The sequence below is a fragment of the Corythoichthys intestinalis genome, chromosome 7 (assembly GCF_030265065.1).
Source record: "Corythoichthys intestinalis isolate RoL2023-P3 chromosome 7, ASM3026506v1, whole genome shotgun sequence".
In the NCBI taxonomy this organism is placed as follows: Eukaryota; Metazoa; Chordata; class Actinopteri; order Syngnathiformes; family Syngnathidae; genus Corythoichthys; species Corythoichthys intestinalis.
This window is the reverse complement of record NC_080401.1, coordinates 13,625,352-13,649,342: the sequence shown is the minus strand read 5'-3', so window position 1 is coordinate 13,649,342 and position 23,991 is coordinate 13,625,352. Positions and strand designations below refer to the sequence as shown.

Below are 23,991 nucleotides of genomic sequence, written 5' to 3'. Positions count from 1 at the left end.
TTGTCCGATTGAGTGAGTAGCAGCGAGCTGTCAGACACCTAGCAGGGACTGCGGACGCTAATATTTCATTCCCTTCTGTGAACCGATTGCAGTCGCCAAAATGTTCGAGGAAGCGAGCGAAGTGTTCGACAACATGTTTAAAGCTTCCTTTCCCCTCACTTTTATCGTATTTATCCCCGCGGTGCTTATTTTAGTGTCACCTCTCCCGGCCGAAGCCGCACATGAGTTCACTGTATATCGCATGCAGCAGTATGACCTGCAGGGACAACCCTACGGTAAGTCCCACTATGCTCAGCTACAATCTCAATGTCATTATAAAACACGAAAAAAAACACTGACTGGTAGCCAAATTCAGCCTTTTAGCTACAGTTAAATCTTTTATCGATTGGCGTTCAAATTATGACATGTAGTGGGTTAGCTTGAATTAGCTCGTGGCTAATTTTGCGTGCATTGCTAGTAAGGCTAGTAGCTGTTCTGGGTTTAAAGCAACAGCGAATGCATTTTTAAAATTTTTTTAATTTTAGCTTAAGAATGCTCCATCATATATTTTTGCATGCGAGTCCGAGTCACCCTATTTTGAGGATCTGCGGATATCGAGTACTCGATTACCTGGGAAATGTATTGAAGGGAATAAAGCATATCCAAATTTCATTTTTCTTTTTCTTTCGGGGACATCCCTAATTTATATTTTAAAATTCTTTGGTTAGGTGACATTGTGTGTTCAGTGTAGCCACAATAATGATAAATATACATTGTTTAATGACTGTCATTTTTGTCGAATCTGTCATATCTATTTATTGAATCTACACATCAAAACCATATGAATAATTAACTTCGTGGCTGCTATTGACATCCATAGATGTCTTTCTGTTTGAACTACAAGGGTTGGTTGTGTATAAAGCAAATTTTCTGAAAAATTGGACATTTTTTAACAGTGCAACTAGTGGTGTGACAAAATATCGAAATGGTGATATATCGTGATACGTAGTATCCCAAAAGGTTATCGATATACTCCTGTCAAGAATCGAGATATCGTTTTATCAAGCCGGATGTCGAAAAGATTGTGTGTTGAAGTGATCATGTGTCCAGGTACACTGTATTCTTATTTGCAATTGCTAGCTGTCAAAAGCTTGTTATTTTATCATTTAAACCATTAAGTTGATACATGGGAGTAAAAGTACTGATGAAAACAGAAGTTTTTTTTTAGCGCTGTTAACAGTTTTAGAAGATATTAGCGTCACTACATTTTATCTCATTTTTCACTAAGTGTTTGTAATTACATAGTTGTCAACGAATTTGATCGTCAAGGTCTTCATGACAAATCTTGACAGCCCTTGTCGTCATGCTGCTGTTTTTTCCTCATACAAGAACATTTTGTGCCAATAAGCAATGGAAGGGAGAAAAACTTGTGTGTGGTTTTCCTCAGGTACGAGAAATGCCATCCTAAACACAGAAGCGCGTACTGTGGAGGCAGAGGTGCTAAGTCGCCGATGTATCATCATGCGGCTGGCTGACTTTACCTACGACAAGTATCAGAAAGCCTTACGCCAATCGGCTGGGGCTGTGGTCATCATTCTGCCCCAAAACATGTCCACTATGCCCCAGGACATAGTACAGGTATTTATCTAGATGTACAGTATAACAGGACAGCTAAAACTTTGGCTCATTACAACATACACTGTCTGCAGTAATCTGTTGATTTCACTTCCCTGTTCTTTTTTGCCCTCACAATTCTAGCACGCCTCAGCTTTAAGCCTTAGACTACTCAATAGCTGCCATTGGCTGTGTTCTTTAGTTGTCCATTTCATTTTGACTGGGAAAATGGAGTGGGCCTCTGGCGCCGTCAACGGCTCTGAAAGATGAGCATTCCACAAGTGTTTACACTAGTGCTGCAATGATTAATCGATTAACTAGAGTAATTTGATTAGAAAAAGCGCTGCGAGTCAAATTTTGCTGCTTTGAGGATTCGTTCAATTAGAATGGTATTGTAAGGTTAGGGTTTGTTTTGAACGTTTTTGCATTTAGTTTTATTTATTGGGTTGATGCACTGCCCTCCACTGGCAACAGTGAATATGGCATAACTCATTTAACATCTCTGAATCCAGCTGCTCCCTGTTAAGACCAACATACTGTAAGGTAAGTTTTTGTTTGAGCAAACATGCTTTTTTTTATGCATTCATAATTTAGTTTGTAGGTATATTTAGCGGTTTTTATGTGGGAATATATGTTTGAACGATTTTAAAGAGCATTGTTAAAAAATTTTTTTAGCATTTTATAACATTTAAGCCAGCGGACTTTTGCTATGGAACTTAGCTACTTGTTCTTTTGTTGTACTTAAAACCTCATTTTATTTATTTTTTAAGCTAAGCTCAGGTATTTTAATTTATTTTTAAATGAAAGAGCTATTCTGCATAGTTTGAAGAAACACTCAGGGCTTTTATTTTGTATTCGCATTTAATGCTCTTTTGAAAGTGCAATCTCAGCAAGCCATTGTTTTAGATCTCCTAAAGTTTATTCTGCAACGCATTAAATGTTCCTAATCCGATTACTCGGTTATTCAAACTAACTCGTTGATAGATTAATCGATTACCAGTACTTAAATAATTGCTGCAGCCCTAGTCAACACCAGTTACAGAATTGAAGATGCCTGATTATTTTAATTCCAATTCATCTGTATGTTGCCTGGATTTATATTTGAACTACGCCATCGTGTTAATAATGCATGGAATGCATAATTGTGTCACCACCATTTTCACCAGTCACTTTCAACATGCCATCTTACTTTGACTTCATTCCGATAATCAGTGTTGGTTGTGTTTGTTCAAAATTATTGAACAAGACACAAAAAGATGTGTTAAAAAAAAAAAAAAAAAAGTCCTCTTTTACGTGGAAAAAAGTGCTAGTCCGTCAAGTGTAATGCTATCCTGGTTGACTTTTAAAATTGTTCCGCTAATGAGCTTTTCACAGCAGATCCTATTCAAGTGCTTTCATAATACCATCTGACCGCTCTGTCTGGAGGCTTTTTCTCACTCTGAACCTGTTGACAAAGACTTTGCTGTTAACTGTTTTTCCAGTCATTCCATGTCAACTAGGGCTGTCCAAAACGACTATTTTTTTTTTTTTTTTACTGATCTAGCAATTAAATTTTTGTTGACGCTTATTAATTCACACACAAAAAAAAAATGGAACAGCTCAATTCTTTATTAAAGTACAAATAAACACATGAATAACAATAATCACTAATAAACAATGAGGTCAAATGCTGATAGCATTAACTTGTGCAAAAGAATGGAATGAAAACAGATTCAGAACACTGTGACTTCACCTTTCAAACATAATTCAAAACAATTCTTTAAAAAAAAAAAAACTACATATTAAAAATATGTAGCATTAATATTATAGTATAATACTGTATGTATATGGCAGAAAACACTCAGGTGACTTTTAAGTTCCGCTCTGAGCCAGATTTCAAAATTGTCCTATATGTATTTGTGATAAATCATTGGAAAGCTTAAAATCTCAATTTTCTGGGGGAAGAAAAATTTTGAACAGGAGGGCATTTTCAAAAATTAATTTTTAAGCCACTAAACCCTAACTCGAGGTGAGAGCATAATTACGACAGTAACAAAAAAAATACAATTAAGCGTTAGTTATTAGGTAGCTATCCGTGACCTCTTTAAAGACGCTATTTTTGTCATTGTGACGTAATTTTTTCAAAAGGTTCATATGCGAGTGAATAATTTTTAAAAATCGTTTAATTTTTTTAAATATTAGACATCAATTAATGACTCTAAACCAAAAATAATAGACATTTTGGATAAAAAATATAATTACTTGCCTTCTTTTTATGGCTGGGTTGAAACAAAAGGAGTTGCGCGGTGTCTGTAAACAGGGGTCACCAGGGTAAAACGGACAAATTAAAAATAGTCCTGGGGCATAATGTGCCATGAAACTACTATGGCAGCATATAGACATACTGTATTGTTCTAACACAACAGTTCTTTTGGCTTAAAATACAGCAGTTGATTTTAAAGAGGGGTGCAAGAGCAGAAACTTCTTTTTCAGCCTTGTCTGTGTTTTCCGCCATATACACAATACGTTATAATATAAAGTAAATAAGATTAGGACAGTCAAGCAGGCCACTGTTTCCATTTTTTTTTTTTTTTTTTTTTTTAATGTTTTTTCCCCAAGCAGGAGAATCCATCATTCTAACAAATAGAATCTGCGCGTTGTGAGACGTACAGCTTTCGGGAGCAGCAGCAGAGTAGATAAATAAATGTCACGTGTCACTGGAGTGAAGTATGTGAAAATAACTTGATGATGCACGTTGATATGTCGTTAGTTAGTTACATGGACTTGCGATCTGCCTGCTTGTTGACTCCTGTCGTCTTCCAAAATTGCAACTGGGTGACGCCACTTCGGCTGTTAATTCACGTGTGTTGCCATGGTATGCAAGCTTGGTACTTGGTAGCAGAGACTGCACAAGACAGTTTACCCTCCTGTGTTTTGTTGTAACAAGTCCATGCTTTGTCTACTCTGGTGCGCACTTCCCCCACTTGCGCTAGCGTCCTTCTCAACTTTCATGCGCAAATATTTTTTTTAACCCTTCATTAACTGTCGACGCATTTACGTCATGGATGACGTCGACAATCGGGACAGCTCTAATATCGATATAGTCAAAAATGTTGCTTTAGTTTTGACTAATTTAACTGTCACTTAAGAGTTTTTTGTCTATTGAGAGCATTTTTTCCTTTTTTTGCCACCTTATGAAATTGTGGTTTTGTCTTTTTTTGGCAGCAATTCATGGAGCTGGAGCCAGAGATGTTGTCCACAGAGACCATCGTGCCGGTCTACTTTGCAATGGAGGATCAGGAACTGCTGTCCATTTACACCCAAACCCTGACTTCCTCGTCTTCCCAGGGAGCCTTGTCGGCAGCTGAAGGTAAACGCTTATAGAATCGAGCACATCAAGACATTTTGTCTAGACTCCGCTCCTGAGCTTATAAATGACACTGCAGTCAATTTAATATATTCACAAGCCTTTTAACTTATTGTTGTTTTGTAGTGTTGCTACACACAGCCACAGCCAATGGCTTCCAGATGGTCACTAGTGGTGCTCAGAGCAAAGCCATGAGTGATTGGGCCATCACCAGTCTGGAGGTGAGTAACTGAACTGACATAAAAAAAAAAAACAATTAAAAAAAAATTTAATAATCGTGTTATCTCTCAGGGCCGCCTGACCGGTGTCGGAGGAGAGGACCTGCCCACAATCGTGGTGGTGGCTCATTACGACTCCTTCGGAGTCGCTCCGGTACGACCGTCAGTTTGAAAATGAGAAATATTGAAATAGAATAATACTGTAACTCATCCGGTTTGTTCCGCATATGCAGTGGCTGTCGTATGGCGCCGACTCAAATGGAAGCGGCGTGTCTATGTTACTGGAGCTGGCCCGGCTCTTCTCGAAACTCTACACCTACAAGAGGACGCATGCCGGGTGAGCACATGTTCATTCTCTGAAGTGGCGCAATTAAGATATTGAGAAAACACTTTAAAAAAAAAAAAAGAAAAAAAAAGAAAGAAAACACAACTTTGTGCGTTAAAACACAAAATAAGTGAACAAAAAATATAGGGGTGGAAGTCACAGTATTTGAATTGTTATGAACGGGACATTAAGAAGGGTTTTTGTCTCAATGACTAAAGAGAAAAAACTTTGAGTCACGGTACTGAAACAAAAATAAAATTATTTCAATTCCAAACTATTTCCCCTTTTATTTGCTAGCCAGAGAGTTTATCTAGAACAACAAATGAAAAAAAATTAATTTAACCTCAAAACATTATGGGCAGGACGCTACGTTGCACTTTTTTATTTCAATGGGCTATTTGACAGGGTTTGATGAAGTAAATAGCATTTCACACAATTGCAAATAACATTTTTAAGTAGAACTAACAAATACATTTGGTGTATACTGTACATAGAAAAGTTTTATTAGTAAACAATGATGAGAAATCAATACACAAATCAATAATATCCGTGGGAAAAGTTTCTAGTTTTTCCAATGTGGTAATCAATTTCTCAATATTGTCAGATCGCTTCAAGAGCACCTTACTAGTGATAAAAAAATTGCCACCAGTCAAACAGATTATGGATTTTAGAGATAATTGAGATTTACAGCACCAAGTGACTAGCATCCTACATTAGCAATGAAAAGCTCTAGTAGAGTAGAGCTATTTACAAGTACAAACTAATTACTACATGAATGAGCTATCAAGCCTGTCACGATATGCAATAATGTCAATTTATTGTATGGTAAATTAAAAAAATTCCTGGCTGTGATTTATCGCTGCATGCATGAGTGCGTGCACACATTTGTGCATGCATATGTTTGTGTGTGCTGTGTGAGCTCTGCACACGTGCATGTTGGTTGCATATGAGACTCCAGTTCCTTTGATGTTTATTGGTCATCAACACGCCATGGAGTTCAGACATACAAAATAAGAAACACATCTATGATAAACATTGTAAAACGGTAGCATTGCTACATTGAGGCTAATGGGAAAAAAGACAATGTGTACTAACCACTTGCTATAAAACATTGGCAGTCTTCTCCAAAACGCAAAATTGCGGTTAAAAGGTGACACTTCAAACATGAAAATTCGCTGGTTTACAGCATATGCAAACGATGCAAAAACAAAAAAAAAGAAAAAAATCCATTTATTGACACCACATGCAGAACGAAAAGTGCACTTTTTTCCTTAATTTATAGAATTTGAATTGGTGACCTTTTACAGTATTTTTCAACCTTTTTTGAGCCAAGGCTCACTTTTTTTCCTTATAAATTTCCCAAGGCACACCACCAGCAAAAAAAATATAAAAATGACATTTTGTAGCTTATAATACCAATATACTAGTTCTTCAAAAAAATTAGCATATTGTGATAAAGTTCTATTATTTTCTCTAATGTACTGATAAGGGATGTCCCGATCCAGGTTTTTGCACTTCCGATCCGATACCGATATTGTTTTGCATTTCCGATCCGATACCAATACTGGCCGATACCAACCTATCTGAGCATGTGTTAAAGTTTAAAGTTATTTAGCCTCCTTACTTAGTTGTCAGACTCATGTTGAAAAAGGTTTTAGTACCCTTGATAACAACTAGCCAGCTGAATTAGGTGAGTTTGAATAACACACAACGGTTGGTAACAAGAAACTGACCTGTTTATTCAGTGACAAACACAAAACATTATAAATAACAAACAGAAATGGCATAGTCAGTCAGTAAAACATGCAAATAATATTGTAAACTGTCTTAAAAAAGCAAAACACACCAACAACCTCAGTGGAAAATCCCACAAATCCCCCAAGCTATTAGATGCTTTTAATGTTTCGTGCATTAGTTACAAAAATTGTATAAAAAGCCTCTCAGGTTTACATAAACGACTATTTCGGTATCAAGTTAACATTTTAAAACAGTAAATAAAATACTCAAGTCCCCATTCTGTATCAGCAGCTTTAAACTACATTCAATTCATTTAATTTTGCGAATCAACTGTTAAAGTTGTTAAAATTGCTCCTGTTATTCCATAATTTCCCTTCTGTCTACTTTCGACATGTGAAAGTTTTAAAACTGTTTTGAAGATAGATTCAAGTCAAGATTTTGCCGATTTAGGAGTATTTTTGATAAAAAGTTAATTAGGTTCGCTTGGAAGGTTCACAACAGCCTACTAGGGAAGTCTTCTGCTTTAAGATGGCGGCTGTTTACTAACGCATCTGGTTTTCAATACTTCAATGTTGCTAACGCAGTCGAGTCTGTCGTGTAGTGTCTGGTTCTATATACATACAGTGGGGAGAACAAGTATTTGATACACTGCCGATTTTGCTGTATTTCCCACTTGCAAGCCATGTAGAGGTCTATAATTTGTATCATAAGTTCTCTTCAACTGTGAGGGACGGAATCTAATACAAAAATCCAGAAAATCACATTGTATAATTTTTAAATAATAAATTTGTATTTAACTGCATGAAATAAGTATTTGATAAATAAACCAACTAGTAAATATTTCGGCTCTTAGTTCTTTTTTAAGAACCCCTCCTGTTCTCCACTCATTACCGGAAGTAACTGCACCTGTTTGAACTTGTTACCTGTATAAAAGACACCTGTTCACATGCTCAAACAAACAAACTCCAACCTCTCCACAATGGCCAAGACCAAAGAGATGTATAAGGACATCAGGGATAAAATAATAGACCTGCACAAGGCTGGGATGGGCTACAGGAAAATAAGCAAGCAGCTTGGTGAGAAGGTAACAACTGTTGGAGCGATTATTAGAAAATGGAAGAAGTTCAAGTTGACGTTCAATCTGCCTCGTTCTGGGGCTCCATGCAAGATCTCACCTCATGGGGCATCACTGATCATGAGGAAGGTGAGGGATCAGCCCAGAACTACACGGCAGGACCTGGTCAATGACCTGAAGAGAGCTGGAACCAAAGTCTCGAAGAAAACCATTGGAAACATATTACGCCATCATGGAATAAAATCCTACAGCGCACGCAAGGTCCCACTGCTGAAGCCAGTGCATGTCCAGACACGTCTGAAGTTTGCCACTGACCATCTGGATGATCTAGAGGAGCAATGGGAGAAGGTCATGTGGTCGGATGAGACCAAAATTGAACTTTAAACTCGGCTTGTCGTGTTTGGAGGAAAAAGAAGGATGAGTACAACCCCAAGAACACCATCCCAACCGTGAAACATGGAGGAGGAAACATCATTTTTTGGGGCTGCTTCTCTGCCAAGGGTACAGGACGACTGCACCGTATTGAGGGGAGGATGGATGGGGCTATGTATCGCCAGATCTTGGCTGACAACCTCCTTCCTTCAGTGAGAGCCCTGAAGATGGGTCGTGGCTGGGTCTTCCAGCATGACAACAATCCAAAGCACACAGCCAAGGCAACTAAAGAGTGGCTCCATAAGAAGCATCTTAAGGTCCTGGAGTGGCCTAGCCAGTCACCAGATCTGAACCCGATAGAAAATCTATGGAGGGAGCTGAAAGTCCGTGTTGCCCGGCAGAAGCCCCGAAACCTGAAGGCTCTGGAGGAGATCTGCATGGCGGAGTGGGCCAAAATCCCTGCTGCAGTGTGTGCAAACCTTGTCAAGGACTACAGGAAAGGTTTGGTATCTGTAATAGCAAACAAAGGTTTCTGTACCAAATATTAAGTTTGATTTTTGTGATGTATCAAATACTTATTTCATGCAATTAAATGCAAATTTATTATTTAAAAATCATACAACGTGATTTTCTGGATTTTTGTATTAAATTCCGTCCCTCACAGTTGAAGAGAACTTATGATACAAATTACAGACCTCTACATGCTTTGCAAGTGGGAAAACCAGCAAAATCGGCAGTGTATCAAATACTTGTTCTCCCCACTGTATGATATCTATTATCTCCAGTAAAACGACGTTGACGTAGTTTGTTGCGGCTGTCAGCAGAATTCAGGTATTTGTGTGTTTTTTATCCAGCGGCATGAGTTGAGCTAAAGCCGTGAGTTGAGCATTGGCATTACCCGGGTCTAAGACAAGTTATGTTTACTTTCGGGACGCAATGCGGTCAGTTTCTCATTGCATCCCGAAGACCGCGCTGTGTATAAGTTCCGCTTTACATGACATATTTCAATAATCGGAATTTGGATGTTTGTGAATCGTTCTCGAATCTTCAGCGGCCGAATTGCGTGTTGGATGGTTTTACTCACATGAGATAATGGCTCGTCATCCAGAATGAATTCTTCGGCAATGACTCTTGTTATTCCCTGGGCTTTGGGACTGTCGAGTGCCAGTTTGTCACGCGGAGCAAAAGTTTCTGCCAGTGTTAGTTGCGTAGGACCTTTCTTTTTGTCTTCGGTTTTCTTAACATACTCCTCATATTGTTTGTGGTTGTATTTTGCTAAATGCTTGATTAGGTTGGTTGCATTAAAACTTCTTACAGCTTTACCACTACGCTTGACTTTATTGTGGCATATGTTGCTCTCTGCCTCTTCGTCTTTGTCGTCCTTTAAGGTGAAATGATCACACACAGCTGACATTTTTACCGATAAAGTCTCTCGGTAAATTGGGAGACGGTAATGTAAATGTAGTGTGTTGAAGGTGTGCCGTAAAATACGGACCGGATTTTAGGGAAACCGATGCAAAAACTGGAATGATTATGTAAATCGGTGCGCTGGAAAACCCGGACCGGACTGTTAAAAAAAAAAAAAAAAAAGGATCGGAATTTTTCCCGTGTTCCGATCCGATACCGATGCGCATTTTTTTGCCCATATCAGCGTCCAATCCGATCCAAATATTGGATCGGGACATCTCTAGTACTGATAAACATTAGACTTTCATATATTTTAGATTCATTACACACAACTGAAGTAGTTCAAGCCTTTTATTGTTTTAATATTGATCAGTTTGGCAAAAAAAAAAGTCAAGAAAAAACAACAATCTTAAAAAAATTAGCATATTTCATCTGACCAATACAAAAAAGTGTTTTTTAATACAAAAAAAGTCAACCTTCAATTAATTAAATCAGCTATGCACTCAACTCAATACTTGGTCGGGAATCCTTATGCAGAAACGACTCCTTCAATGCGGCGTGGCATGGAGGCAATCAGCCTGTGGCACTGCTGAGGTGTTATGGAGGCCCAGGATGCTTTGATAGCGGCCTTAAGCTCATCCACAGTGTTTGGTCTGGTGTCTCTCAACTTCCTCTTCACAATATCCCACAGATTCTTTATGGGGTTCAGGTCAGGAGAGTTGGCAGGCCAATTGAGCACAGTAATGCCATGGTCAGTAAACCATTTACCAGTGGTTTTGGCACTGTGAGCAGGTGCCAGGTCGTGCTGAAAAATGAAATCTTCATCTCCATAAAGCTTTTCAGCAGATAGAAGCATGAAGTGCTCCAAAATCTCCTGATAGCTAGCTGCATTGACCCTGCCCTTGATAAAACACAGTAGACCAACATCAGTAGCTGACATGACACCCCGGACCATCACTGACTGTGGGTACTTGACACTGGACTTCAGGCATTTTGGCATTTCCTTCTCCCCAGTCTTCCCACCAAACTCTGGCACCTTGATTTCCGAATGACATGCAAAATTTGCTTTCATCTGAAAAAAGTACTATGGACCACTGAGCAACAGTCCAGTTCTGCTTCTCTGTAGCCCAGGTCAGGCGCTTCTGCCGCTGTTTGACACTCACCTGTGCACGGTGGCTCTGGATGTTTGTACTCCAGACTCAGTCCACTGTTTCTGCAGGTCCCCCAAGGTCTGGAATCGGCCCTTCTCCACAATCTTTCTCAGGGTGCGGTCACCTCTTCTGGTTGTGCAGCGTTTCCTGCAACACTTTTTCCTTCCCACAGACATCCCACTGAGATGCCTTGATACAGCACTCTGGGAAAAGCCTATTTGCTCAGAAATTTCTTTCTGTGTCTTAGCCTCTTGCTTGAGGGTGTCAATGATGGCCTTCTGGACAGCAGTCAGGTCGGCAGTCTTGTCCATGATTGCGGTTTTGAATAATGAACCAGGCTGGGAGTTTTTAAAAGCCTTAGGAATCTTTCGCAGGGGTTTTGAGTTAATTCGTTGATTCAGATGATTAGGTTAGTAGCTTCTTTGGAGTACCTTTTCATGATATGCAAATTTTTTGAGATAGGGATTTTCTTGACTTTTTTGCCAAAATCATCAATATTAAAACAATAAAAGGCTTGAATTACTTCAGTCGTGTGTAATGAATCTAAAATATATGAAATTCTAATATTTATGAGTACATTACAAAAAATTATTAACTATCATAATATGCTAATTTTTTGAGAAGGCCTAGTAAAGTAATTTACTGAATCAAAATCAAACTCACACAAAGAAGTAGCCACTTTATAGTCATACTATTACTCACTCTCAGTGACATCTGGGCCTGTTTTACTGGAATAGCTATCATCGCATACCCAGTAAAACTTTGGTAAATTCCAATGAAAGATATCTTTTGCTACATTGCTGCATGCCAGTGACTTTCATCAAGGAAACAACTTTTTTCTCTTTTAAACCGCTACTCATACTCTGAATTTTGTCGAGTGTCCAGTTCTGAATTGGCATCTTTCATTTTGGAAAAACCTTTCCGTCGTTTTGCTCGCGGCTAATGCTACTGTCACTTCCTCCTGACACATCAGTAAACAAAGAAATTAGCCACCTGTTGCCACCTGCTGATAAGGAAAAGTATTACATGATTATCTACCATTGGACAGCGCAGACACTCGGCAACAGCACATTTGTGGGTCCATTTTCAAAAAACAGTTTTAGAGCAATTAGGTGAAAGTGGATGATTTTCCAGCTACGGCGCAGTAGTGTGCCGCGGCACAGTGGTTGAAAAACATTGATTTATTAGGATGTATTGTCACTACATTATTGGTTGAATTGGTTAAAATTGACAATAATATTGCATATCGGCAATAATTTATGAGAAAAGATGTCTCCAACTAAAATTCATCATGACTGGCCTTGTTGCTACTACTATTCTACAGCTATTCGACTGGATTCTACTCCAGTAGTTAATGATATACCCATCTGAAAAGATATTTTCTCAGATGTTCTCCTTTATGGCCTCTTTTGCTTTTGAATACGGTGAGTTACGAAATTGGATCATACATTCTCAGGAGCTATGGCTATCCTAGCTCAGGATGCCACACTTGGGGGGGGGAAAAAAGATTCTGAAATGATTTTTTAATCCGCAATGTTACCAATTCCCTGACAACATTTGAATTTTATTTATAATCCCTACTGACAGGAAAATTAATTTAACCTTCTCCGATGCATTAAAAAAATAAGAAAAAATGTAAGTACATTTTATTTTTTTGTAATTAGTAAATATTTCATGATTTTTTTTTTTTTTTTTTTTTTTTTTCCCAGAAACAGCAAAATATGCAGTTTTTGTTTATGCATCACACCATACCTCATCAATACGCACTGACATCAAATTTCATGATTCTCTTCCAATAATTAAATGACTTGGAGCAAAAAAAAAAAAAAAAAAAAAAACTGTCTGGCTGTAATGTTTTTTTTTCCTCTTATTTCTTCATTAATGGCCTCATTTGCATATGAGAATTGTGTGTCATGAATAGGCATGTGCCGATAACCGGTTTCAAGGTATACCGTGGTATGAAAACGTCACTGTTTCAAAACCGATTTTGTTGTTGTTGTCGTCATACTGTCCCTAAGGTATTAGCTATTTTTTATGTAGCATAAATGCAGGGAAATATTCCTCGCTTGCAGCTGTAATGCTCAAACCTTTCCCACTGGTTGTTGCTCCGTGTCAGTGAGTCAGCTGTGCTACACGATGGCTGGAGGAGGTAAAACTCCTGAACCTTTTCCCCCCATCAAAGAAAACGAAATCGCTGGTATAGGAATACTTCGGCTACAGAAAAGTTACAGGCAGCCGCGGCTTAGAGGAGGAGGGCCAACCGACTTGTCAAACATGTTGACGGAGGGTGGCTGCTGAGGAGGCAATACCTGATATGATTTTGCATTTATACAAAATTAAAGGTTAGTAAACACTATCATGAACGTTTCCTACCAGTTAACTCCAATGTGTTTAGTGTGTCTAGCGGTGGTAAAAAATGTTGTTGTTTTTCTCTCTGGCAACTGTGTTGAGAAGGAGAGTCATACACACTCGTGCTTTTTATGGAAAATAATTCAATTATTTTTGTTCTGATGATAACAATGTTAAGTTGTGCCTGTGGGTTTACGCTCAACTAGAGGATTTGTTTTAACTTAACATTTTACTTATGTTCCAATTTGCTAATATGTTTTAAAGAATGAAAATCGTGTTCAATGGAATTTTTTTTTAACCCAGATATCTCAAAGTAACACATTTTAGAGCTGTAATTGCAATACCGTGAAACTGTGATAATTTTGCTTAAGGTTATCTTACCGTCAGAATCTCATACCGGCACATGCCTAGTCATGAATTTTGAATCACATTTTATGGAGATGTAGGGATCCCAGATCTTTTATTTATTTATTTTTTTAAACCCACGTCACCAATACCATGACTTTTCCCAACATTTTTTTTCCCAAGTTGATATAATCTAATAATTTTATGTACAACCTGTGTTCAGATACAACCTGCTGTTTTTTATATCTGGTGGAGGGAAGTTTAACTACCAGGGCACCAAACGCTGGCTAGAAGACAATCTGGACCACACAGGTACACTTGAGGTCTTTTCATTCTTTAACTTTGAATATGTTACTAACACATCCACTCTCGATTTGCTCTTCTTACATAGATTCGAGTCTTCTACAGGACAACGTGGCCTTCGTGTTGTGTCTGGACACTTTGGGCAACGGAGATGCTTTGCACCTGCATGTGTCCAAACCTCCGAAAGAGGGAACTCCTCAGTTTGCTTTGCTCAGAGAGCTGGAGAAGGTATGTCTTCAACACTCACACATTTTATTACTGTATGTTTTAGTAGCAAACATCTTAATAATTTTCCTCCCAGGTGGCTGCCAGCCAATACCCGGGGTTGAAGTTCTCAATGGTCCACAAGAAAATCAACCTGGCCGACGACATGCTGGCGTGGGAGCACGAACGCTTTGGGATCCGCCGCCTGCCGGCCTTCACGCTCTCGCACCTGCCCTCGCACCGCCTGGCTCGGCGCTCCAGCATCATGGACGTGCGGTCAGTGTCTTCCTCCCCTCGCTACGGAGCGGGAGAGCCCCCTGCTGGGTGGGTTCACTACTACAGGAGAACACATTATTTCATTTAAGTTACAGCTTGACTTGATCTTTTAGAGCTCCTTTTAAATTTATTTGCCGCCATTGACAGCGCTTAGACGTCCAATGCATTTAGACTGGGAGAGGCTGGCAGCAAATGAGCTGTGCGACCCCCCCACCCCACTCCGAATGGATCAGACAAGCACTGTCAATGGCATTGAAAGATGAGCATTCGCAGCCAATACTTACCAGATCGATTGAACTTTGTTTATCGTAAGGCAGGCAAAGAATTAAAATACCATGAAATGAACCCTTTTAATACACAATTTTTTTTTTTTTAACCCTTACAGTGCACTCACTGGACTCATTTGGCTGCCATTGACGACTCTAGATATCCATTCAATTTCGACAGGGATGGGAGAATGAACATACGCTCCCATTCAAAATGGATTGGACATCTAGTGTCGTCAATGGCACTTTATATATAGCACAACCAGTCTTCTTGGTTTAAATGAATTGGATGTCTCATCGCCATCAATGGTGAATACTGGTTAAATATTATAGAGGGGGGGGGAATGCTTTAAAGTGTTACTTGGAGTCCTAATAAGTGTTTATTTCTGTTTTTATTCATTTTACCGGTAATTGTATTATATTAGTTTTTATTAACATTGTATTAATTTATAATCATAAAAATATTCATGCCATATAAAGGGTTATATTGCCACTGTCCTTAAAAGCGTTTAGGAATTGCCTTGAGTGTTATTGAAGGCTACAATCAGAATGTATTTGTTTTCATTTTAGTTCATAAGGAAGGAACACACACCCACATACAAAGTTCCATTTATATACAAGTTTACATTATAAATTTCTATTTGTAAAGATCATATATAAATAATATGAGAACAAATACACTAATTATTATACAAAAAAATAATAATAATTGACATGTGGCATCCACATGTGCGGACATCAGATTTTGGGTCACACTTGTATACCAAATGTCAATATTGTGGCCTATAATGTGACCCAACATCTGATGTCCACCTATGTGGATGCCAGATCCATACGGGGTTAAGTTCCGCTAAAAACCATTAGTTGATTTAAATCTTAATTCACGTTCTCACAGTTGCTTTGAATGTTTAATTCCAAAGTACTTTACCATGATTGCTTTACCATGATTGATTGTGGATAACATGGGGAATTTCTTCAAGTTATTACCGTGAAACGTCATGTGTCAGCATCTTGAATTACTCCCCCACTAGGCCTCAACGACATATCGTTTGAATACTGTCATCGCGATTCACAGATGCACAATACTCTCAGCACAACGACGTGCAATATATACACAGTAGTATGAAAAAGTATCTGAACCTTTTGGAATTTCACCATCAAATGTGATCTGATCTTTGTCAAAATCGCACAAATGAAAATACAGTGTCTGCTTTAACTAAAACCATAGGTTTTCATATTTTAATGAGAATAGCATGCAAACAATGACAGAAGTTTTGTCTTCGAATACAGCAGTTTCTTTAAAGAGGAGTGCAAGAGCAGAAACTGCTTTTTCAGTCAGTTAATGGTATTTTTTTTCTCAGCACAAAGTTATCTATATGAACTGTCATTATTATACTGTACTATAACATATTACATTAACACATTAAGCCAAAGAAATACAGAAAACAACAACATTGAATTATGGCGAGAGAAAAAAAATCAGCAGGAATGAAACATTATTTTTCCAAAGAACATGAGTGCACTGCCCTCTAGTGGAGAAAACATGTTTCTATTATGAAACTATAAGAATCATATTTCCAGTTTTCCGTGGTCAATAAGTGCCAAATAAAACCTGGGAGAGAGATTGAAATCTGTGCTTTCGATTTATGTTAACGGCAGGGCTCTTGGTCAAATACTTAGTTTCTTATGGTGCTTTGAAGACGCCATGTGATTGAAGAAGCCGGCGTGATCATAGAACGGCATGCTTGAGACTGATTGATAAAATGGAGTCGTGATTATTGTTGCGACGCCTCATTGGTGAAACTGGTTGAGCCACTGTTGGCGTCTCTGACAAAAATAAAAGTAAGTAGCGGAGTTAGAGTAGCGTTTCATCACAAATTTACTCAAGTAAAAAGTATGGCTTAGTAGAACTACTCTTTAGAAACGCATTTTTCTCAAAAAGTTACTCAAATAAATGTAACGGAGTAAATGTAACCCATCGTTGCCAATATTGTCAGGCCTTTCCCAAACAGCTATTTAAGTTATTTGGTGAAAGTTCATCTACTTTAATGTCGCATTATCGCAAACCACACCAAAAATCGCAATGATAGTATTTTTCCAATATCGTTCAGGCCTACCATGTACGTATACTCCCTGTCGCTCCTTTTTTTCCTTCATACTCATGTGGTGTGTATAATGTGTGTTGCAGGCCACACGTAGACATTGAGAAACTGAGCAGAAACACAAAGGTCCTAGCTGAGGCTCTGGCCCGAGTCGTCTATAACCTCACAGAAAAGGTGAGGACGCTGTCAAATGGAGAATCAGAATCATTGCTTGTAACAGGTTTATAATCTTTTGAGGGGTTTCCCCTAAAGTTATTTCTTATTCTGTTTTGACTCATTTGTTCTCAAAATTAATTTAAATGAGATTTTAGTGTGGATTTATTAGTTTTTCTTCCGTGCTCTCCCAGGGAGCCCCCAGTGACCTGCACATCTTCACTGAACAAATGGTGAGTAGGCCACTTCTCTCCCGGGTGACGGCAATTCTTTGCGAATAAACTACAGTATAACCGAAATGACCCATTTGTATTTAAATGTTTGAATGACTTTGTTTGAGATATGTATGGAATAGGTGTTTAGCCTAGCTTTTAGTGTTCTAGTCCATGACGTGTTTTGCGTCCAGCAGGTACAAGAGGAGCACCTATCCGCTATGGTTGACTGGCTCACAGCACAGCCACGAGCCGCCCAGCTGGTGGACAAGGACAGTAGCGTGGTGTCCACGCTGGAGTACCACCTGGGACGCTACCTCAAGGATGTCAAAAAGCACTACGTCAAAGCAGACAAGAGGTAAACGACACCATCGGCAACACGCGTATTAGACCCAGTCTCATTAGCAGTGTTGTTAATCTTACTGAAAAAAAGTAATTATAGTTACAAATTACTTCTCCCAAAAAGTAATTGCGTTAGTAACTCAATTACCTGAATGTAAGAGTAATTAGTTACTTGGCAAAGTAATTGGTGATAATTACTTTTTTTTTTTTCCTCAAAAAAAAAAAAAAAAAATGTACCCTTTACCCTGAATCAACTGTTAAAAGTTGTTAAAATTGCTCCCATTATTGCATTAGTTCCCTTCTCTCTACTTTTGACATATGAAAGTTTTAAAACTGTTTCATCGTTTAAAGATAGATTCAAGTCAAGATTTTGCCGATTTAGAAGTATTTTAGATAAAAAGTTACTTAGGTTCGCTGGGAAGGTTCTCTACAACAGAGCCGTCCTAAAAAGTCTACTGCTTTAAGATGGCGGCTGTCTACTAACGCATTTAGTGCCATGTCTGTCATTTTGCATCTAGTTATAGCTATATACAGTACATGTGATATCTACCATGTCTACCATATCTACCATAACATGCGGGCGTAGTTTGTAGGCTATCGGCTACAACATGTATTATTGGAGCTACCTAGCATCGCGTTTGCTCGGCGTCACAACTTTCTGGCCTCCTCCCCAGTCCTGCTCTGCTCTGTCGTCTCAGTGAGTCCGTCTCCCTCAGACTTTTCGACCAATATAGTAACGCATAGTAACGCATGCCTTTCCGTCCTCAGTAACGGTAACGGCGTTGCCAAGATGAGAAAAGTAATTAATTAGATTACCCACTACTGAAAAAAATAACGCCGTTATTAACAACACTGCTCATTAGTCACCCCTTTAGGGACAGTGGTCATAACAATGGACAGCTTCAAAAGTTGACACTTAAGACCTTTAACTTTTGATAGGGCAAGTGACTATTTTTGGTCATTTAAAAAAAATATAACCAATTATTTTGATGTTTTTATCCTTTAAAAAAAATATATATTATTTTAAAAAATTAATTAAGGTAGTTTTAGTAACAAGCAAGTTCTGTTCCTGTGCTGGTGACGTAACTTGAATTTCCGCGTAAGGAAGAATTAACCCTTAAATACCCCCAAATCTCAAAATAACTGCCCAAAAATATGTATTATACGTCATTGTACAGTCCCCGCCAAGACGTTGTAGCGAAGTCCTAGCTAGACAGCGAACTCCGAAATGACGATGTCAGCGGTCTGTGTAGTTTGCTGACTTTATTCAGCTGCTGATGACATCAACGCTAGCGGAATTAAACTAAAATAAAAAGGAAGTTAACTCAGTTTCATCTTGAATAACAACAATTCAAATTTGCGTTTATAACTACCTGCTGATACAGCAATAACAATCTACACAAACAATTAGCATGTATCAGTTAGCATCCGCACATCATCAAAAACAATCACAAACTCGCCCCAAGTATTCAACCAAAATTGGAAACTCATAATGACCAGTACAAAAGGTGTTGTATAGAGGTGTTGCTCTTCCTTGTGTGTGCACGTGCACTCTTCTTCGTGTGCGCAAATGTGTTCTTCTTGTGTACATGCGCTCTTACTTGCGTGTGGAAGTACTACCTGCTCTCTGCTTTCTGCGCCAAAATAAAAGCATGCATCACAAAACAAAAGTCAACATAATTAAAAAAAAAAAAAAAAAAGACTGGCGACAAAACAGCGGACGAGACTCCGTTGTCGTAAAGTCGAAATTACTTAAATCGGGTACGTCGTAATCCATGGGACTACTTGTATGTGCAATTATTTTTATACTATTTTTTCACGAATGATGTTGTGACGTCCGCCATTTTGTCTCCAGTCTTTTTTTTTTTAAGTCGCGTAAACAGTACCTTATTTTACCTCGCAGTCTATTATTTTTTACTTTATTAATATGACTGTTCTGCCCTTTGGCAAAATGTGCATTTGATTATAATATTGACCTTCATTTTGTGATGCATGCTATAATTTTGGCGTACACGAAGAAGAGCTCACACACGAGGAAGAGCGCATTTGTTCCCACCAAGAAGTCGTGCAGCCAAGCGAGAGAGAGATGGGGAAAGATTACGGCTTAGCTTGCTGTCTAGGTAGGATTTAGCTCCACTGTCTTGGCGAGGACAGTACAATGATGTAAATACATGTTTTTGAATTATTTTAAGATTTAGGGGTACTTTAGGGGTTAATTCCGATTTACGCGGAAATTCAGTTTACGTTGCCCGTTTTTGTAACCCGGAGACTACCTGTATGGTAGTTTTTATATTTATGATATAAATATATGAATGAATGCAATGTTAATAAATCTAAATTAATGCAATTAAAATAAAAACAGAAATCTGCACTGGTTAGGGGCTCAAGTAACACTGAATTCTTTTCCCCCCCCATAGTGTTTAACTGATTGCATGCCATTGACAGTGATAGACATCCAATACATTTAAAAGAAGATTGAAAAGAAGAAGACTGGCTATGCATGCTTGTGTTTCTGTGCAAATGACAGCGCTAAAAGTTAAATCTGTAGGGGAATGGGAGGGGCGAAATAGATTGGATGTCTAGCACTGCCACTGTGTTAAATAGGGGCTCTGTAGGGTTAACAAAAATTCTTTAAGAAATTGTGCATAAAAGGGTTAAAATAAAATGCATTATTATTCCCCCCAAATTAATCTCATTTATTACATTACACCTGGATATGAGAAATTAAGGTAACACTTTCCTGTTAACTTTAGTAGCTCACAAATATAACAGCCTTGCCTTTGTCTTTTCAGGGATCCCGAGTTTGTGTTTTACGACCAGCTCAAGCAGACCATGAACGCTTACAGGTGATTATTTTTGAAGTTGAAATCAAACCGCAGAAATAGCAAGATTTAATTCAATCACAATAGAAATGTGACCCTGCACAGTAAAAAGAGTCTCAGTCGGTCAGCCCCGAAAAATTGATTTCCAAAATTAAGGAGAAAATGGACTTGGAAAATGGCACTCATATTTATTTTTGCTTTCTTTATTCGTCAGCAACCTGCATGTTAGTGAGGCTTGAAAAGCACACAAAAAATTGGCACATCAACTCAGAACATTCTGAGGAACCATTGTATGTTTCTGCCATGAAATAATGACACAAATGCATTTCATTTCACTATTAAATATTCATTCTGAAAGTGATTTATTGAACCTCATCATCAACAAGAAGTCTTGAGTGTATGTTTACTAGGGGTGTAACGGTACACAAAAATCTCGGTTTGGTACGTACCTCGGTTTTGAAGTTACGGTTCGGTTCATTTTCGGTACAGTAAGAAAACAAAATGCAAAATATAAATGTGCTAGATGTTTATTACACACCTTTGTGCTTTCAACAATAGGAACATTAGCCTATACAAAGCTAGAATTCTGCTCAAAAAGTAGCGGGTATTTAAAGATAATCCAACAACAATTTGCCTTTCAGACCCCGCACATTGGTCAGCTTTCTGTCTGAAAGAAAGAAGAAAAAAGAAGTCCTGTGCTAAAGAGAAAAGCAATTCCAATGACAAAGATTTTAACATGTATTTTACAAATGAAATGCCTCAATGATTGAATGAATGAATTTATTTTCAAAAGCTTTATAGGTGGATTTTCTCAAGTTAAGCGCCACACAGAAATTAATAAATTTAATTGTGTAAGCAGGATCTGTGTATTATTCTTATTATTTAATTACAGATGTTTTAGCTCATTTCAATTTATTTTATTTAAATGGGCTATTATTTATTATGTTTTTATATTTTACAAATGTGATGTAGTATTCATTTATATTGTATATTTTACGTTGTATAACTTTAGTTCCTATGTGAATATTTGTTCCTACTTGTTTTGTTGTGGTAGGAGGGTTTTGTATTGAACACGGGGCAGTGTTGGTTATTATTATAGCAGAGAAAGACGGCAGTAAATCAACAAAGACAAGTCAACTGTGCCCGATCTACCACTCGAGATCTGATGGACTCAAAAAGTGGGTTACGATTGCATATTAGTTTGAAAATTGACCGGCTCCACCGTATTTTTACACGAGTGACTTCCGGTCTGCCCGATTCTAGCTACCGGTAGTAGTATTGACGCAGGAGGATCGATTCTCATGTCAAATAATAAACTCTGCCGTTCTTTTCGCGTGCGTCATGTTGAGCCGCTTCTGGGACGCGTCTAACACGCGGCCGCACTGCGACTGGTGTGTTCACTGCGTTCTCGCGGCGGCCACGTTGTCGCGCCGTTGACGTTTCTGGGTTATACTGTCGTACCGTGTTGGTCCTCATTATAGTAGAGAGGACGGAGTAAGTATAATCTACACAAAGAAACTGTAACCCGATCGACTCTCAGCCTCGAAAAGTTAGGGTTATATTATGTCAGAAACTCGTTCGGTACGCCTCCGTTCCGAACCGAGCACCCCGTACCGAAACGGTTCAGTACAAATACATGTACCGTTACACCCTTAATGTTTACAGTTTGGATTTGACTTTTTTTTCCCCTGATCAGGCAAATTGATGCGCTTTAAGTCTTTTCCGTTACAAACAAAACAATGTTAATTAAGTTATACTTTATTGTAAGTTGATCTATATTACTTTTTTCTTTAATTTTAATAAGGACACAATTTTATGCATAGGTGTACTTGTAATGATTTTATAGACATATTATTTACAGTGGCAGCAGAGAGTTGGGGGGGGGTTACGTCTTCCTGAGGGGAGGGGGCGTGTAACAAAATTATTGAGAAGCACTGCACTAGAGTGCACTACATTTTTAATTGAGACTAATCAATTAATGTCACTTTGTTTTTGAATAGAGTCAAGCCTGCTATCTTTGACCTCCTGCTGGCCGTCTGCATCGCCGCCTACCTGGGCGCCATGTATCTAGCTGTCCAAGTAAGTCACATCTGTTATTTCATCTGTAAAAATTAGTGATTAAAAATGTTCACATTTTTTCCCCCCCTCCTCTTCCCTAGAACTTTGGCATTTTATACAGCGTAGCACGGAGAGTCACCCAACCCAAAGTGAAGGCCCACTAAAGGCAACAGCGCGACCCTTAACACCCACAAACTTTGTTTTCGACACTCTCAGGGTGCTTTTCAAAGCTGCCCCAATCATTCCCATCACCCTCTGCTACATGCCTATGATGTCATTTCCTGTCGTCGCTGCCAACTTGAAAACTGCATGCTGTCTGAAGTGTTAAGACACTCCCCCCCGCCTCCACTAACGCACTGATGTCAGGGGGGATGCAAATCTGTCTTACTGTATAAGTACTTAGTTTGTTTTTTTACCTTTCCAAAACAATTGTGATGGACATCCAAAGCACTTGAACTGGGAGGGAAACCAAATTCAAATGGATTGGACGTCTATCACTGTCAATGACTTCATAGCTTGAATGTTTTGCTCATGCTCATTACAGTATATGTGGCCACATGACTTGGTCGTAGTCTGAATACGGGCAAAATGTTAATGAATGAGAAGTACCCAAAAGTCCACACTAAGGTAGTTTCGTATTTGGCAAATATTTAAAAAATAATAAGAACACCTGCCGGACAGACGTTTAGTGAACCATTAAAGTTAATGTGAAGTAAAGTAGTATGCAGGTAACCTTTCACGTTAAATGAAGATATCCACTCCACGTTGTTTTTAATTGTCAGTCAAAATTGGATCTGTAGAAGTATTTCTAATAGTGTGTGTATTGCTTAGTTTCTTATTCTGACCCTTCCAATGTCAAATCTTTGAAAAGGTAAAAAGCCACAAGTCCATTTTCTTGTCTAATCACAGCCTTGTGTGCAAGAGTGCATCTCCAACTTGATAATTACTTTTTTTGTTGTTGTTATCACCACTGTGTGTTACAATGACCTTTTACTGATTGTGGCTAACCTGTAAGTTCACGTGTTACGTAAAGTGGGCACAAATACACACGGAGGTTTGTCTTAAAGTGCACCAGTGACTATAGTGAAAAGAAAAATCTGAAAAATATTTTGATTTTAAACTGTGATCTGTAGGCGAGCTTTTTCTTTTTATGTTTGTGTGCATTACTTGCATGATGTGTTTTTTTTCTCCAACTCTAAAGTCGCACATTTGTGACCGTTAATTTATTGAACAGTTTTGCACCTGAAAAATCTTTGGGGGGAATAAAAATGTGATTAAAAATATAAATGATGAATTAACACACATTTGGCCTTTTTTTTCTTACACCTTTTTCAG

At 38.4% G+C, this 23,991-nt stretch overlaps 1 protein-coding gene across 4 annotated transcripts; it reads left to right on the top strand.

Annotated features, from left to right (window-relative positions):
- On the top strand, nt 1-23,991 carry ncln (nicalin). 4 transcript variants are annotated; one of them, XM_057840584.1, is made up of 15 exons: nt 1-275; nt 1,427-1,617; nt 4,798-4,942; nt 5,066-5,160; nt 5,231-5,311; nt 5,391-5,494; nt 14,142-14,230; nt 14,310-14,449; nt 14,523-14,749; nt 17,156-17,243; nt 17,417-17,455; nt 17,632-17,792; nt 20,569-20,622; nt 22,599-22,677; nt 22,758-23,991. In XM_057840584.1, the coding sequence occupies exons 1-15, from the start codon at nt 101-103 to the stop codon at nt 22,818-22,820; spliced, it is 1,731 nt and encodes a 576-aa protein (XP_057696567.1). In that variant the 5' UTR covers nt 1-100; the 3' UTR covers nt 22,821-23,991. The 4 variants fall into 4 exon arrangements, with proteins under 4 accessions (XP_057696567.1, XP_057696566.1, XP_057696569.1 ...); XM_057840583.1 differs by having other exon boundaries at nt 17,629-17,792; XM_057840586.1 differs by having other exon boundaries at nt 14,523-14,701; nt 22,758-23,989.

Excerpts from the sequence above, each read along its gene's own strand:
- ncln (XM_057840583.1), top strand. The coding sequence starts at position 101 with ATGTTCGAGGAAGCGAGCGAAGTGTTCGACAACATGTTTAAAGCTTCC. Across the intron at positions 276-1,426 it reads CCTGCAGGGACAACCCTACG|GTACGAGAAATGCCATCCTA; the intron begins GTAAGTCCCACT and ends GGTTTTCCTCAG. Across the intron at positions 14,750-17,155 it reads GCGGGAGAGCCCCCTGCTGG|GCCACACGTAGACATTGAGA; the intron begins GTGGGTTCACTA and ends TGTGTGTTGCAG.